At 39.0% G+C, this 17,788-nt stretch overlaps 1 protein-coding gene across 2 annotated transcripts in view; it reads left to right on the top strand.

The window, feature by feature from the left end:
* The window catches only part of LOC147459544 (ubiquitin-conjugating enzyme E2 7), a 69,906-nt gene extending 61,873 nt beyond the window's left edge, over positions 1-8,033 (top strand). The window contains exons 3-6 of one of the 2 annotated variants that reach the window (XM_086510794.1): positions 7,074-7,171; positions 7,271-7,371; positions 7,449-7,526; positions 7,637-8,033. In XM_086510794.1, coding sequence (XP_086366920.1) covers positions 7,074-7,171; positions 7,271-7,371; positions 7,449-7,526; positions 7,637-7,714 — 355 coding nt within the window. In that variant the 3' untranslated portion in view covers positions 7,715-8,033. Of the gene's footprint in view, positions 1-7,073; positions 7,172-7,270; positions 7,372-7,448; positions 7,527-7,603 lie in introns of both variants that reach the window. The other variant, XM_086510793.1, reaches the window with a different exon arrangement.
* Positions 8,034-17,788: the final 9,755 nt, after the last annotated feature.

Genomic DNA, 17,788 nt, shown 5'->3' with positions numbered 1-17,788 from the left:
TGTGGTCAAATTTTTCAAAGCAGATGCTGTTGTCGGCATGGCATGTGTGCCAAATTTTTGTGCAAAGATATGTGCAAATGAGGATGGTCTTACCCAATGTCGAGATTGTGATCCTTGTATAAAAATCGCTTTTGTGAAGCCAATAGTGATTATGCTTTGTGTCCAATGCAAATGTGTGAATGCAAAATTTTTGTGCAAATGCGCAGACAATTTTGAAATTGGATTTTCAAAAACTTCTGTGCACTTGAGCTTGTGTGACAGTTATTTCGTGCTCGATGGCCAAGGTTGGTGGCCGAATGATCTGCTGCGGGTGGGAATAATCCCAAGCCGAGAAGGTGAGGCAAAATGTGCTTTGTGCTTCGTGAAAGCGCTTGCCAAAACCAAAAAAAGCTTTGAGCTCTTCATATTTGTTAGAATGGGTGCTTAAGTGTGTGAATTGGAGGGCGCGTGAGAACAAGATTTTGACCTAATTGCCCAATTAATTTGCAAGATTATTGGTTCTTTTACTCTCTGGAATTCTTGCCCGACAACATCTTAGAGTTGTGTGCGCGCGCTCGCCTAAAAGCATTCATTTCCCAAGCTGTTTTTGATGGAAATCAAGCTCCAAGCTTTTTCAAAACCGTGTGAAGGCTCCTCATTTCAGGGGCTCCTTTGACTTTTGTTTTAGAAAAGGACACATGGGCACTTAGCCTTTTTTGGAAAAAGGGCACACGGATGCTTAACTATTATTAATTGCTTCTCACGTCCGCTAGCAGAGCTGCTTCCCTCACTTTAGCCTCTACACTCGTTTCACGTCAGCCTGCGTGCTACAAGGGAAGCTCAAATCTGCAAATCCTCAAGCTCTCGCTAGCCATATCAGCTCCCACTATGTGCTCACAGCCCACCATAACCCCTTGTCGACCCCTTTTCTCTGCTGCAGCAACACATCAATGCCCTCATCATCAATGGCACCTCCAATCAGCTCGAAAGCCTCGAACTGGGCCTTGGCATTTGGACGATCATCGACAAATTCAGTAAACAGGCTCACTTTATTCCGATCAAGAAGACAGCTAAGCCCGATCATTTGGCTAAATTGTTTGTCTCGCAGATTTTTCGACTACATGGTATGCTTGAGTCTATAGTTTCAGATAGAGATCCCCACTTTACAAGTTTGTTTTGAAGGGCAATCTGGAGAATATTGGTACACGGTTACAATTCTCATCTTCTTCCACCCACAAACAGATGGGCAATCAGAGATAACGAATTCAGTGGTTTTGGCCTTGTTATAACAAGTCATACATCTCTAATCAAAAGATCAGTGGGAGAAGTATTTGCCCTTGGTGGAGTTTTCCTACAACAACTCGGTTCATACGTCTACAAGGAAGACACCATTTCAGATTATCGAGGGTACTAAGAAGGTCCCACCTATTCTAAGCACCAAAGATAAGATTTTTGAAGCAGATCAGTACACCCAGGATGTGGACACTGCTTTTGCTAAGGTACGCGAGGCTCTTGAGAAGTCTCAAGCACGGCATAAGAAGGCAGCAGACAAACATCGACGTGACTTGGAGCTGAAGGAGGATGATTGGGTGCTTTTACAATTTGAGAGTGTACGCCTATGGAAACGGAAGGGTAACTCCTACGTAAGAAGCTGCTTTTTCCAAAGTTGAGTATGCGATTCTACGACCCATTCTAAATTTAGGAGAAGGTCAATGACTTATCCTTCAGACTAAAGTTACCAGATACTTGAAAGATTCACAATGCATTTCATGTGAGTCTATTGAGACCTTTCAAAGGTGAAGTGCCAATGGTCAAGGAGCTAGAGGAGCAGCTCGAAGTGGAAGAGACAGAGGATATGCTCATTCCAGAATAGGTCCTAGCTCACAAGGAAAGGAAAGTGAAAGGTAAGCTAGCACGCCGGTATTTAGTCAAGTTCAGAAACTACCCAGCTTTGGATGCAAAGTGGATGGAGGAGAAGGACCCATCATTTATTCCTTAGATTTTAGAGCTTTACCTTGAAGCTTTTGGTCTAGCCCTGACTATTCCAAGAGTTATCGGTAAATCAACAGGTTGAATTTGGTGCGGTGAGGATTGCACAAGAGGGGAGTTATTCCGCTCCTTTGTCACAGGTTACCTCGTTGGAATAAAGTCATCGATTTCTTTTGAGATTTTAGGGATACTGACAGGCTGACAGTATTCTACTGAATGACTTTTTATAGTACATTGAAATGGGAATTCTTGAAATGAATCTGTTATATGTGCTTTCTCATGTGTATTGTTTAAGTGCATGTTTGAAAGACGAAATGACTGCAGCATTTGTCTTGTTCAACCGAGGGGTGATGTGGATATGATAGTAACAAGATTTAGTCAATCAAGACACGTGTCAGAGATCAACGCGATCTGGGTGTGATTGCTATCTAAGTTACAATGATCATGATTCTCATCTAAGATTTCGACGGGGATAGTGATGTGAATGTTCAGTGACTGTCATCTTCGTGCAAGTGTTGGGTAAATGTGGTCTAGTGTGCCGGTACTTAGAGTTAGTGTCTATTGAACTAGTTTCTGTCATGTCTCTGTTTTTGCAGGCGTAATCGAGGGTGATTACAATTCTTTCAAGAGGGGGTATGTCACAAAGTGATGATGTTGCATGACCTAAAGGACGGACTCGTCCAAAACCCTAGTGAAAGAGGTAGATGAAAGTTTACCAAACTTACAAGGCTTGTCGAGTGACCTATTTTTTCAAGTTGAGTTCCCACCAACTTATGGGACCCCCGTCTGACGGGGCCTAGGGGCACTAAACATTAAAATAAAACAGGACCACACACGTACACTCAAGCCTTGCATAAAATTGTGTTGATGTGGTAGCTATACGGACGCTTGCGTTTTATGTTGATGATGTGGCAGCTGTACGGATTTTTAGCGCTAGCTTTTGAAACAAGATGCTTTTAGACGAAGCTTTTTATGTATTGCTTATAGCCAGGGGCCTTTAAAAGAATTACCACCCCCTCTCTCCGACAGATTATCTTGGGAGCACTGTTGAGAGAAGAGGACCCTCGGACATTGTACTTGTGAAGCATAATAACAAAAAAATACCGAGAAGGGGTGCTAGTCTTTGGGGCTAGTCTCTCTGGGCACGGAACTTCGCCGTGCCGTGTCGTCTCTCTTTTTTCAGTTTTGTTCAGTTCTTTCAGTTTTCTCGCGTGTGTTGCACTGGATCTTTGGCTTGGAGTGTCCAAGTGTATTACACTTTTGATGCACTAGAGTCAAATAAATGCTTGACAAATGCGACAGAATGCCATGCCAATGCCAACACAATTGCTACAGATGTACTTACGTAAACATGAATACATAAAGTCCATCCACCAAAGGCAGGTCAACTGTACGGACCCTAGAATCTTGTTCGACCGCACAAGAAGTACTAGCTGCTCAAGCATTTGCTCGAAGTAGGAACTATCCGCCGAAGAACATTAGTTCCGCCGAAGAACACTTTGTTGAAGAGGAAAATCTTGTCCAAATAAGCCCAAGTCAAACAGGTTCAGACATTTATCTACCAGATGGAACAAGTTCAGACAGTATCCAAACAAGGTTTAAACAGGTCCAAACAAATCTAAATAAGTTCAAACAATATTTGTTTTCAAACAAGTTTTGATTCAATGATCAAACAATTCTTCTCGTATCCATAAAGGTGGCTTTCTATCTCCCATCCTTTGTAAGTCCTTCCTTAGTGTTGTTACCGGCATTGAAAAACATCAATTAGAAACGGGCTGAAATTTACAGCGAAAACCCTAATTTATTGCTGAAAACCTTAATTTTTCGAAGTTGTCAAAATCAAACTCTGTTCATGTCATGCTCGTCGAGAAAATCAAATTTTTCTTATGTAGCTCTGCGTTATTCTCATCCGTTGAAGAGATTTTTAGAGGTCTTTGAAACAATTGGACTTTTTAATTAGAAAACAAGCGTATAAAGCCATGCGAACTATGATTCTTGAGACTTGCACACGCTTCTCCATGCACTTTTGGGTCTGTCAAACGTTGGTCAACATGGGTCAAACTTGTCAAATATTCATCAACATGTTGTCTCTTTGCTTCTCTCTTCCTTTGCTATCATATATATAAAATATCCATATCCTTTTTTTGAAATCTTCCTATTTCTCTTCTTTGTTCCTCTTGATCACACATAAAACTCTTTTATCACTCCATACCTTCCACTTGTATGAAAGAGATCTTCAGACTTGGGACGAGACACGGAGTGGCGGAGCTCCACTCTGAGATGCACTGGCTTATTGAGTATCATTATGCCTTTGGACTTACTGAGTTGTCGGCTTCAAGCCCCCCCCCCCCCCCCCCCCCCCCCCCTCTCTCTCTCTCTCTCTCTCTGTGTGTGTGTGTGTGTGTGTCTCTCTCTGTCTTGTGCTCTCATGTTTCTTGTGTTTGTGTTTCTTCTTCCGCTACACACTCTGACATGGTATTAGAGCTCCGGGATTTCTTCGTATGATCTGCCTTCGTCGAACACCCTTCGAGTGCATCCTCTTGCCAATGCCTCTTTGCATGGCACCTGTGGCAAACTTTTTTTGATCTAGTGACTTGAATTTTATTATGATGTTGCTATCACAAAGGGGAGTGCACACGAATAATCAACAAGCTGAGAATATTTTAAACTTTCAACCAAAAGGGACGAGGAGAAGATCGACACAGTATTGGGAACTAGAAGATGGGTTCCCCCCTCCCCAAAAAAAAAGAGAATCTTTATTAGGGAGAATCTTTTTACAAGCACAAGAATCGGAGAAACCCTCTGTTCTAAATCTCAAACTCGATGTTCAATTCCTCGTGTTGGAAATTTCAAGACAAGCTCTCAATTCCGTCCGCACACGGAGTGTGAAACTCCGCAAACCGTTCTTGATTCCGTTTCCAGAATCCTTGAGCGTAGGCCGAGGCCTCCTTGCTCCTCCTCTGTGATGGAGTACGTGCAAAAGCACAAACATGAAACAACAACTCGTAGAACGTATTCACAATCGGTACCTCCCAAGTGCGGAAAAGCGAACTCCATGCTCTGTCTTACCGTGAGCACTTGCAGATTTGCAGCGGTAGCACTCCTTCGCTCTAGTGCTGGCAACACTGGGGGATAGAGAAGAAAGCGCTAGCCGCTTTTATAAGCTCATGGGACTGGCAAGAATACCCGGTGAAATTCTCGCAAGAATAGCCAAGCAGGGTAGCGCTAGAATAACAAGGAAGTTGGCGGTAGTTTTGGCGAGAGCAAAAGAGAGAGAGATCGCACACTATTCTCAGCCCAAGAGTTGGCGTTGGCATTTTTCATACGAAGCCTTGCTTTTTTTAATGATTGGCTGCCCACTTATCAAGTGGGCGGCCGGTCATCTTTTAAAAATTTGTGAACCTGTTTAAAAACTCAGTGACATGAAAATGGATGCTACACAACACTCCCCAAGCATTCCTTGGATGCAGTTCTCTGGCATAGATGCAATGCAGACGTAGACTGGAAAGCACTTAAAAATATTCCTCTTTTTAGAAAAAGCTTCTCCGAACCCATCTTTATTCTTGTGTCTGCATCTTTACGCGTATTCCTTTTTCCAATTCGGATTTCCTGCCATACCAATAAAATATTCTCTTTCTGATGCTCTCGTCACCCTTCACGTGACGCATCAAGAATATTTAGTTTCAGTCTCTCCCACAGAACTAACGGTACAACTCCTTAGTGATGCTTAATGTCACCCATCATATGACATATCAGAGTTGTTCGTTTCTAATGGCTTTTATTAATTCCAAAATATCTACCGTTCCTAACCTTTATAGTTCAGGTGTACACGTTTAAATATCCTAATTTCATTAAATAGAAATTACTTAGAAAAGTAAGAAAACAGTCCATTTATCAACAGTTCCTTTATAAAAAAACACTCCTTACCATAGCATTTCTAAAAATTAAAACATTGGGTGTCATTTTTTTAATACGTTTGGCCTTGTAGTGTTTTTTTAAAAATGCCCTATGGAGAGCTCTTTATTTTCAGCAATCCTCCTTTGCTGGCAACAACACTCTCTCCCTATGATCCTCTCCCTTCCCTATTGTCTCCTGCTCCATTACCTACTTTTCCCGTGTGGCTTCGTTCATCGAATTCCTTCATCTCCTTGCAGATTTCAGCCCTTTTTGGCTTTGTTCTTTTTCTCGGTGCACATCCACTTGTGGATTGCTCTACCATGGTGTCTTGCCTATGCTACCAACCCTTGGATTGCTACATTTTGGTGTGGACAGCTGGACACGTGCTCTATCTGCAACTTTCCGAGTTCTTTGACTTACCCCTTCCTTGCATCGGCCTTACCGTTCTATCGGACACAGCTGCGAGACTTTGAGATTTTTGGTGTACTTACGCCTTCTTGCAGTTATGTCCAAATTTGGCAATGGGATGCCGATATTGGAGAAGCTGGATGGTTCCAGCTTCATGGTTTGGAAGATGATCATGGTTATTCTTTATTGCAGCCAACTTGTGGAATTGGCTTGTGGATCGCAACAAACTGACTTGCCCTACTATTTTGTCTTCCTTCACTACTTTTGCTTTGGCAACTCCTTCCTCCTCAACTGGTTTATTTTTGCTGGATCTGTACTTCATCATTTGTTGTTACACAAGCTATGCCCATGATTGTCTTATTGATTATCATTTTTTTCATGCTCAAAGATGTTTGCAAGAACATGATGCTGTATACAGTTTTGGTGTAAACAACATTTTTGGCTGAAGATGTTCGTTTGTACATATTTTTTCTCTGGTAGCTCTTAAGGCCTCGGGGTATTAACTAAGGGTTACCATATGGTATCACGTGAGTGTGCAATAGGGAGGTTTTATAAGGCAAAAACTACAATTTTATAAAGGAGGGTCCCATATATAGGGGCATAAAGGCCATTTGGTGCACGCACTGCGCAGGTTATATCTCTGTAGTACTACAAGTGAATCCAGTGGTAACTTTTGGACTGTGTTTGTCCCACTTATATTCTTGTCATTGCGTCATAAAGCTATTGCAAGTGGGTTTGGAAGATTGTGTGCGCAAAATACTGTACTTGTTAATGAACTGTAGGTGTTTGCATGTTTACAGCGAGGGTGGGTTTTTCAATGCCATCATGAGTTTTCCTGCAAATTATCCGAACAGTCCTCCAACAGTAAGGTTTACCTCAGAAATGTGGCATCCAAATGGTATTGTATTTGGGTTAATCTTGTCTTAATTTTTGCCTCACCTTCTCTATAAAGGATGCTTTTAACGTGACTTCTTTCAATCGGTACAATTTTTGCCAGTATATCCAGACGGAAGGGTTTGCATTTCCATTCTTCATGCTCCTGGAGACGATCCTAATGGATATGAACTGGCTAGTGAACGGTGGTCTCCTGTGCACACAGTATGAAGCGTTCTATTAAATCTGTTTGATATGGGCTTTTGTGTGGTACTTGGTCATCATTGTTGTTTTTGATACAGGTGGAAACTATCCTGCTGAGCATAATTGCAATGCTTTCAAGCCCAAATGATGAGTCTCCAGCAAATATTGATGCTGCTGTAAGTTGATGGCATGATGTGGTTTAGGCTTGCTTATGTAGTTTTACTGCATATCTTTTTCGGCGTCTTTTATTCAGGTTTGCTCATACAGAGGCTTCTTGACCTTTCAGAAAGAATGGCGTGACTCTCGTGATGACTTCAAAAGAAAAGTTAGCCGTATTGTAAGGCGATCACAGGAAGCATTTTAATTTGTGAGCTTGCTACATGGTTTTGGGTAGTGGGAATCTAAAGTATGCATCGTGTTGTTGTAAAGTGTTCTGACACATCTATCAAATATAGTCAGTGCTTAATCTTAAGAATGCTGTGTCAGGAGTAGTATAGCAGGTTATTTCTTTGCTTTTTTGGCTCCTTGAAATGCGTGTGCTTCATCCAAAAGTTGATTATGAAATCAGACAATATTTTTTTCTCTTTCATCATCAGAAGAAAAAACGATGAAGAACATATTATGGACATAAAATCCTTCAGCCTATTGATTATTTGAATGCAGCATGCATGTCTATTATTTTTCTCAAGCTCTTCAAATAAAAATGTCATTCACATTCCATGCTTCATCTCCACTAGGTAAGGCCTTACAAAGTGTTCTCTCGATTACATTCAATATCCATCTCACTTGCCTCACAGGATACCAATGCTTGCTTTTTGTTGGCACTGCCTTTCGACAGAGAGGGAGGGTGAATGCTAAGCCCGTGTATTGGAGACATTTCACATTATTGCCATGTGCCTGTGCGTAGGACTCTCTCTCTCTCTCTCTCTCTCTCTCTCTCTCTCTCTCTTCAAAAGGCAGTTCCATCGTCTGTTGGATGTTATTTGCAATCATGTTTGTGCAATAGAAGCCTTAAAGAGCTCAGAGAGACTGTTGTGAAGAATATGTATTCAATGCAGATGTGAGAAACAAAAGGATACTTTCCCGTCCCGGAGACACCTTGTTTCAAATATGGATTCTGACATTTTCTTTGCATCTAAGCATTGCCAAATGAATTGTTACATTCGAATCACTCAATTTTTTTGCAGAAACGACAATTGAAAAGGTTTTGTCCATAGAGTCCATATGATCTAGTAGGTTCTTGTTTTTCTCTGTTATGCACATGTTTCTCCGCAATGTTGACTCACATTTGAGAGAGAGAGAGAGAGAGAGAGAGAGAGAGAGAGAGAGATCGTTCATCCTCAAAAGTCAAATGACCTATGGGACCAAATGGAATGTCGATCAATGACTCAATGCTTGAGAATTGTGGATATGAGAGTGGCAATTGAGAGTCCATGGCGTGGCTTGGAAGAGAAAGGAAATGTGGTCAAACTCTGAGCACTAAAGTACGGCTTGTTGCTTAGACTGTTGAACTTGCAAGCATCATAGTGTACATACACTATGGGACTCTTCCCCACCCCCTTCAATGCAAATGAGATGGGAGCTAAGCTAGATTCTTGCTATGGCCAGATCACGACAAGGGGAAGAACTAAAGCATGTATGCTTTTTCCTCTCTCAGAGAAGGACATGATTTTTGGGGGTAATATGGTGTAATGCATGAAGCGCAAGTTTCCTGAATTTTCCCATGGCGTGATACATTGATGTTGTAGGAAGGCTCATTTCTTGTAGGGTCTATGATGCCTCATGAAGCATGTGTGTTTTGGACCAGCTTTATCTTGCTCGTAAGATGTTTGTACATTATGAAGGTGTCATAGATATTTCTTGAGAATCCAATATATAATACCTAACCCCCCCCCTCCCCCCCCCGCCGCGGCGGTTCGCACATGTTTTCAAATGCATAGTAGGCTCTTTTCTTGGCTTTATGAAGTCACATAGCACATTCGTTAGTCTTGTGATTGGTTGGAACCTCAAGGCCAAAGTACTTGAAACTTTTTACTACTTCAACATGCTTTTGATCATACACAATGAATGGTTTTTCTTTATTAAGTTTTCACAAGCATAACCTTTGTCTTTGAGGCATTCACCATTGAATCACTATGCAAGCAAAAGTTTTTAAAAACAGGTCATGAGCTTTTGTACATCTTTAGAATGAGCCAAAAGCACTACATCATTTGCATACACCAAAAATATGATTACAATGTTACCAAATAAAAACACTTTCAATCCCTTCTTTATGCGAACCCACCAATGCATAGCCCAAAACGAGTTAATACAATGGGCACCCTTGCTCAACACACATATTGTGTGAGAAAATTTCTTTGTACTTGACATATCACTTTCTCTTATGTATGTGAAATCATATTCATGGTTTCACTTGAAGTTCTTCCATACGTCTCTAAAGATTCTCTTGCCATATCAAAAGCCTTTTTGAAGTCTACAAAGCAACAATACAACCCTTTCCTATTCAATTGACTTTCCTCCATGAGAATTTGAAGGGAAACCAAGGGGAGGAGGGGGGAGAAAGAGTCTTGCTTGGTCAATAGTACAAGAAGTATACATGATTATGTTTGTTCTTGTTGTAGTTATGGGTGCACATTTCAAATAGAGCAGCTTGCCATACAATATGATTTATGTTGATTGTTGTTCATGGTGGGTGGTTGGCTACCAAGACTTCGGGTAGGCAAACTATCAATGTTGTTACTCTTATTGGATGGTTGAGGTGCCAAAGCCTCGTCTATGGAATTCGTCCTTAGGCACAGGTTTCCTCAAGAGCCATTTGTATCTTGATGTCCAACCTATAGGGCTTCATGTGTGTTAATCATCTTGGGACAGCGAGTGAGATATATCAAATTTAATGGCCTAGAAAGCTCATGGCTTGCATAATCGACGAGGGAGTCTTTATCAATGGTTATCAATTTCACTACTTTCTAGTCGGAGGTTTTTCATACCTTATGCAATGCTTGAGGTGCCTCGGTTGGTTCCACTCAAATTGCACAACAAGGTCATGCATTGTTGCTTCAGTCTTGAGTGATGTCAGTGTCCTTAGTTTCACTTCACTTTTAACTATTTTGTTTCAAAGCTCTAGTCTTGGGCAAAAATATTTGCTTCAGTTTCACTTCAGGGTGCCATCACTTCACATTGATGGTAGGAGTCTATATTTTTGGTATATCTAAGCTTGTCTACATAGCTTTGTATTGTTCGTGTTGAAATTGGTGAGCAATTTCCAATGACATACCTTGTGTTCCCCTTAAAGCAAACTCTAAACTTGATTATTAGTCACAAGAAATTCTAGGATTAAAGATACGTTAACAATTCGAATGTGGGCTTGCATTGTGTATGTGCTCTAACAAATGCGAATGACTACAATTAGGCATATAGGACTAATGTGCTTGTGCACAACAGAGAATATCTTACTGCTTTACTTGCATGCATGGCCATAGTTTGTTAACTCTAGATGTGTCAAAGAATGGGCTATGTAATGCATTCATCCATAATATCATTCTAGCATATGAGCATATGCCTTGCAACCAAAGACACGTAAATGGTCGCAATGCAACTTCTTATCTGACCACAACTCTTTTGAAATTTTGTAATCCAATGGGTGCTAGGAGACTGATTGATAATATGCATTACTAATTAAAAACTTCTGCCCAAAAGCCTTTTGTAAGGTTTGCCATAGAAAGCATAGCTAGAACACATACCTATATAGTACGGTTCATACGCTCAGCAACTTCATTCTATGTAGGTGTGTATGACTTGAGAAACTGGCACTAAATCCCTCTCTTTGCACAAAAGTTTACCATCTCTTTTGATACATACTCCCCACCGTTGTCTATTCGTAAGCTCTCAAGGTTCTTTCCCAACTAATTCTCAACTAGTGCAAGGAACTTTTGGAACGTAGAGAAAACCTCATCCTTATGTTTCAAAGGGTAAAGCCACACCTTCTTAGTAGATTTGTCTCTGAAAGTTACAAAGTAACTAGCTCCTCCTAGAGACTTGGTCAGAATAGGACCACATACGTCACTATGAACAAACTTTGAGGCTCAACATGCTTTCTATTCATGGGTAAATGAACACTCCTAATTTGGTTTCCGTAATTGCAATGTTCACACATTCAAAATTCACTAAAACTCAAGACAGGTAAATAGCAAAAATGTGCAAGAATCTTCATTTGTTTTTGTCTTATATGGCCTAGCCAACTTTGACATAACTCAGTAGACCTATTGCGATAAAATCAGTTTTCACACACGACACATGCATGGAATACAAAAAACTATGCTTCTGAACTTTGAAAAATACCAAGCTTCCCTTCTTTTGATAACCCTAGACTGTTCCTAAATGTGGTTGTGTATTACAAGTCATCTAGTTGTCTGGTCGAGATCAAGCTCTTCACTAATTTGGGAACATGTATGACATTCTTAAACGTGAAATATGTGCCATTAGAGAGTATCAACTGTATGCTCCAATCTCAGAATGCCAAGCACATAAGAGTCGTCTAACTTGACTATACCATGATATCCCTTTGCATGGGAGGAGGACTATGCGGTGTAACATGGAAACTGGCATCAGAATCAATCATCCAATTATGTGCATAACTAGCCTCATACATAACGAGAGTATCTTCGCTAAAATCTAGTGTAAGGATTAAGGTATCCAAAACATGAGTCATATTAGAAACATGAGTTTTAGGAGACGCCACAACATGAATCTCTTTCGCCTTAGCTTTGCCCTTAGAATCCGAACGGTTGGGGGTGTGTCATACTTCGCACCACCAGCTAGTCTACCTATGGAAATTCCCTCTACCTTAAATGAGCCTACACTAGATAACATCTAGATCTCCAAATGACATCATCGCTTGTGTCACAAAAAAATGTTTTCTCTACTCCTATAAAAGAAGCCCTATCCACAAATTTTGTAGCCCATCACTTTTAGCCAAGTTTGTACCCATGATTTGCATTTAGTTTGTAATTAATTTAGTTAATGATTTCTTACTTCTATTAGCTCCTCTAGTCTCTCTCTTAATCTCTTGTCATTAACTCTTTAATCCCATCATGAGTAGAATCCTAGAACTTTCGCCGCCATAGTTTGTCTCCTTTCATGAACTATCAGACTTCTTGTCATCAAATGACTTCTTTCTTTATGAGTCCCTTCTTAGGTCTCTATTCCTATAAAAGAAGCCCCATCCACACACTTTGTACAAGATCACTTTGAGCCAAGTTTGTAACCATGATTTGCATTTAGTTAACGATTTGTTAGTTCTATTGGCTCTAGTCTCTCTCTTAACACTAGGTTGGTAACCTAACAGGACATAAAAGTGTCCTTTCAGGGTTTTGAAAAAAACCTCCAAAACCATAGTAGATTCATTCATTTTGTAAAATCCTTTCATGAGGTTATAGTTCAAGGCCTACTATACATGGAAAAAATAAGAAACTTGTAAAATTTCTCATTTTTTGGTCACACCAAGCCTCCAAAGTTGATGGACCAGTGCATTTTCATCAAAACAGTCATTTCTTACGTTTTGTTGCATAAAAATAAGATTAGGGATTTTTGTAGGACTTGATATAAATTCCCTAGTTAACTTCAATGGGTTGGTGATGAGAACATATGATTGCTTCTCACTCACTATTTTTTGTTTTGCCAAAATAAATAGGTACAAAAAAGTTGAATTTTTACCATTCTGCAAACCTATCATCAAAGTTTCTATAGCCACGCTCAATAAAAATAATATATGCATGTTTTCTTAGTTCCCTATTGTCCTTTATGTTCGTAAGGAGCCATGGAGCATGTCAAAAGAATAATACATCTCTTACCAAGGGGAATCTTGGGGACAAAGATGAAGTGCTAAATACAGCAAACATGAAAAAACTGGGTTCAACATTATGCGTTGTAGAATCCCATAGAAACTATTCAATATCTAGCCAAATTTGATCCTTATGACTAGATATGGTTACTACCTACAAAATGCATGTAGTTGTCACAAGAAACTAACAATATTGAAAAAGCTATACTTGATATACTAGAATGTTTCGTTTTCTTCTATAATTGAAAAAATCAACCATCATTGTGTACTATGCAAAATAGGGTATTAGGTGCCCCAAAACTCAAGAAATATTAGCTTTATGTTACAATATGCGACATAGAAAATCAAAAATGCATTTGGATATCATGAAATCCACCAAAAAAATCATAGAAGAGCTAAAATTGGCTAAAATACAGGATTTTACAATTTTTGTAATTTGGTCATAACTTACAACTTTAATATTTATTTCTCCCTAGAAGCATCAGGACATGTTAAGGACTACTAAAGATAGTTCTCTAGCATTATAGACCTTGCAGACATGAATTCTAGAGTGGTATAGTTGCAAAAAGTTGAAAAAAGGCAAAAACAGGACCCGTTTTTTCACACAGTTTAGGTTGTGAAATGTTGTGCAAGGACAAGGTTAAAGATGGAATTGATATTGCAAAAAAATGTCGAGTTTTTTTCAGCTCATCGGACAACTTTCTAGATAGATAGCACCTCAAAATCCATTTTGAAACTCTTGACATAATTCAAGGAAAATGGTCACTTAACACGACATAAAAGTGTCCCAGGACATAAAAGTGTCCCATTACCAACCTAGTGTTAATCTCTTGTCAGTAACTCTTTAAACCCACCATGGATGGGAGCCTAGAACTTCTATCATAGCTCAGCTCCTTCCATGAACTGTTAAATTTCTTGTCATCATATGACTTCTTTCTTCATGTGTCCCTTCTTATGGAAATAGAAGATTCAACATTACACAAAGAACCATGAGAATTTTTGCAACAATTCTTGTATTCTTTAGACTTGGCATGATCATGAGTGCGACTTCTCTCTATAACAATGAGAAACATAAGCATCACTAGACTTGAAAGGCCCAATAGATTTGGTGAGAATCTCTTTAATAAAACAACTACTAACGACATCATTGTAGACAGTTTACTTGTAGGTGCCAAATTGATTATAGCTATTTAAAATGTATCCCATGTGGAAGATAAGGAACACAACAAGAAAATATATTGGACTTTATTGTCAAAATTGAGTCCTTGCGAATATTGACTAAAAATGATGTTAAACTCATATAGGTGTCTTGACACACTACCACCTTCATTCATGTGAAGCTTAACTTTTGTTACTAGCAGTCTTGCCCTCGTAAGTGTTGTATAACTTTTATAATAGATCATGAGTTGTGACTTAACCCACAATAGTAAAGAACACTAACCCTGCAAGGTGTAAACAAATGGTAGAACTTGCTTTTACATCAAGTGATTTCCATTGGGCATCTTTGTAACCATCAACCCTTGGCGTTCAAACAATGGCTCTAACTAGTTCTTATGAATCAACACATTCTAGATCTTTTCTTTCTAGATGGAGAAGTTTGTGCCATCAAACCTCTGGATATTTTAGATATCATATTCAAAAGACGGGGCCATAACTACTAATAGTCAATTTTATGGTAAGAATAAAAGTGTGTAGGAATTGCCATTAACTATAGTGAGCACAATCTTTCCAAATTCCTAAATTGGATAAGAGGTATTGTTGGCACAAATGAAAATATTCCCATTAGTGACAATATCGAGAAATGTGAACAAGTCACGATGAGATGTAATGTGCTTTGTAGCACCACTATCAAAATAACACATATGTGAATCTGCAGCCTCAATCACATATGAATCATGGGCGTAAGGGTCATATTGACACTGTGCACTATAAATCCATTCTACATCAACAATAGAACTTTTGGATTTTGTAATACATACATTCACTTTCTTTCTTATTTGCCTCTTTCATCTTTAGCTTAGGACATTGCTTTATCATATGATCAATGAATGTGCAATAATTGTGATCTTTCCTATTTTAGCAAATCTACTAGGTAAATTACTATTGTGGGAGGGATTTGTCGCAAATGGATTTCTACCTAAATAAGGAACATTGGAAGTAGCAGCATTGTTGTTGCTACCTCTTCTTTGTGCAACAACAAAAGCCTCATCAACAGCCCGTTGCTTAGCCCTATTTTTTCTCGGCATAGCCTCTTGTAATAGCAAAGATACCAACGTATCAAACTTAATAGCATTATCATTTCCTTGTGCAACAAGCCTCCACATAGAAACAATATCTTTTTGTCAACAAGAAAAATGTATATTTCATCTTCATCATGCATTACCTTTAGAAATGATACTTTTGCCTCATTGTGAACTACATACAAGCTAGTTAGAATGGCTCAAGCTTGTTTTGCTATATTGGTTGATCGAATGTGAGGAGTAATGGTGTGCTTGACAAAGAACATAATCAATGTATGTGCCTATGAATTTCTACTACTCAAATGAGCCTATTTAGTTGTAGGTAAAATAGGACTAGCAATAGGAGAAAAACTGCTATAACATGCAACATCCTCCATGGAGTCTGTATCCAGGAAACCTAGGCGTACATCATAAACTTTAACAATGTTCTATGCACCCTTGGAAACAAGTATATGTTGCATCATGTAAGCCCACAATGGATATTTTTTGCCATCCAATTTGTCATCAACAAACAACATGTTGAAAACATTATTGCTCTCATCCATTGTGAAAGAATGAACTTGACATAAAAATGTCGAGACTGAGTAGAAACTGAAGGAAAATTGTATGTGATACATAGAAATTTATAGTACACTATCAAAGACCTGTTATGCAAAAATATTCAATGAAAGAATTCTACACAAAAGGATAAAATTTCTTGTGTAATACCTATAGTAGTGAAAACAAAGGTCAAAACAAGCTCGAATCAAAATTATGAGCACATCAAGCTCTAGAGCTCTTGTAGATTCCAACAAAAGCTCTCACTTCTTTCCAAGAAATCCATAAAGCGATGGCTCATTTGGTGAAAATTGTGATGGCATCAATACATAAGTATTAATATTTTAGCTATTTTATAGAGTATTATGGTAGTGATGTGTGTGAACACGCTTAGAATTGTTGGGACACTTTTTTCTTTTGTTAGGAGCTTTTTTCTCCCTAGCTTGTACATACCTCCAGAACATCTTTGTATTTGCACACTCACTAATACTACTTTTGTGTTGTGTGCTCTTGAGCTTCTCTTTGATCTTCTTCATATTTGTGTGCATTCTTACAGTCCTATTTTTAGCGTATAATATTTAGAGCAAGATTTGACATCCATGGTAGCGTTTCCAACAAACTTTCACTCACATTCTCCAATTGAGGTGATTTTTATTGAGTTTTTGCCAGGAAAATTATGATTCGAGCTCATTTTGAGCTTTGTCTCCAATACTAGGAGTATTGTGCATGCAATCTCATCATTCTATGTAAGTTTTCCAACAATGAATTTTTTGGTAAAAGAGGCACTTTTTACTCTAATGTGGATCATGCTATAGAGAACTCGTTGCTTCTGTGCAATTGTCCTTTGATACATGTAGTTCTTGCATCAAGTGTAGTCATCGACCATGACTGACAACAATGAAGTTTTCCACATGCCATCTGTTGACAACTACCCATTTTTGGCATGCATGATGCAATATGTCCTTGTTGCAAATGGCATTTGGAACATTGTGTATGGTTATCATATAAGACCAAGTTGTGTGGATAAAAGTTCCGTAGATGATGGTGCATGTTGTTCTTCTATTATGTTATTTTGCCTATTATTAACTAGGCATGTTAGATGCTAGGGATGCTCATGTCATGCATTGATTGTGCTTTTTGTGAAGTGTTCCATTACTCCACAATTTGCTCAACACAAATAGAAAAAGAGGCATGGTATAGGCTAGAGCTTTGGCAAAAGTTGCTTACCTACATAAGGACCTACAACCCAAGGCTATGCATGAGGAGGATGATATGGATATGTCCTACCGGGATTAAAGATCTCAATGAGCAGTTAGTTGCAATTGGTGAGATCATTCTTTGTAGCACTCTTTTGTAGAAATTTCTTATTGCTTTGCCAGATTCTTATCACATTTATGCATCCACCTTTAGGCTTGTGATAGAGAGTAAACCTTATGAAGCGTATTTTGATGGTCTTGTGCAAGGCACATTATGGTATATAAGCACCAAATTTCTCATCAAGTTAACTTTGTGCATGGAGGAACTCCAAGTACCAAGTGAGTTTATACTTGGTGGTTTCTCAAATTTATGAGAAGGAGATATGTCCTCTACAATCCATGTGGCTAGTTGTATCCAAATTTTTTTATAGTTTGTCGGCTTTGGGATGCTTTGTAATCAATATTGTTCTTACCCTCAGAATCGGTACCATTGGGGGGTTTCAAGAGTTTTTTTCAGTAATAGAAATCAAATCCTCTTTCTTTGTTAAGCTTCTTAGCTTGTGGTTAACCATTAGGACTAATCCCTTAAGGTTAGCCATTTAAGGTAAAGCCGCTTAAGTTTAGCC

Source organism: Adiantum capillus-veneris, chromosome 4, assembly GCF_014529385.1.
Source record: "Adiantum capillus-veneris isolate H3 chromosome 4, ASM1452938v2, whole genome shotgun sequence".
NCBI classification, from domain to species: Eukaryota; Viridiplantae; Streptophyta; class Polypodiopsida; order Polypodiales; family Pteridaceae; genus Adiantum; species Adiantum capillus-veneris.
The sequence above is the reverse complement of the archived record's forward strand: the minus strand, read 5'-3'. Positions and strand labels throughout refer to the sequence as shown.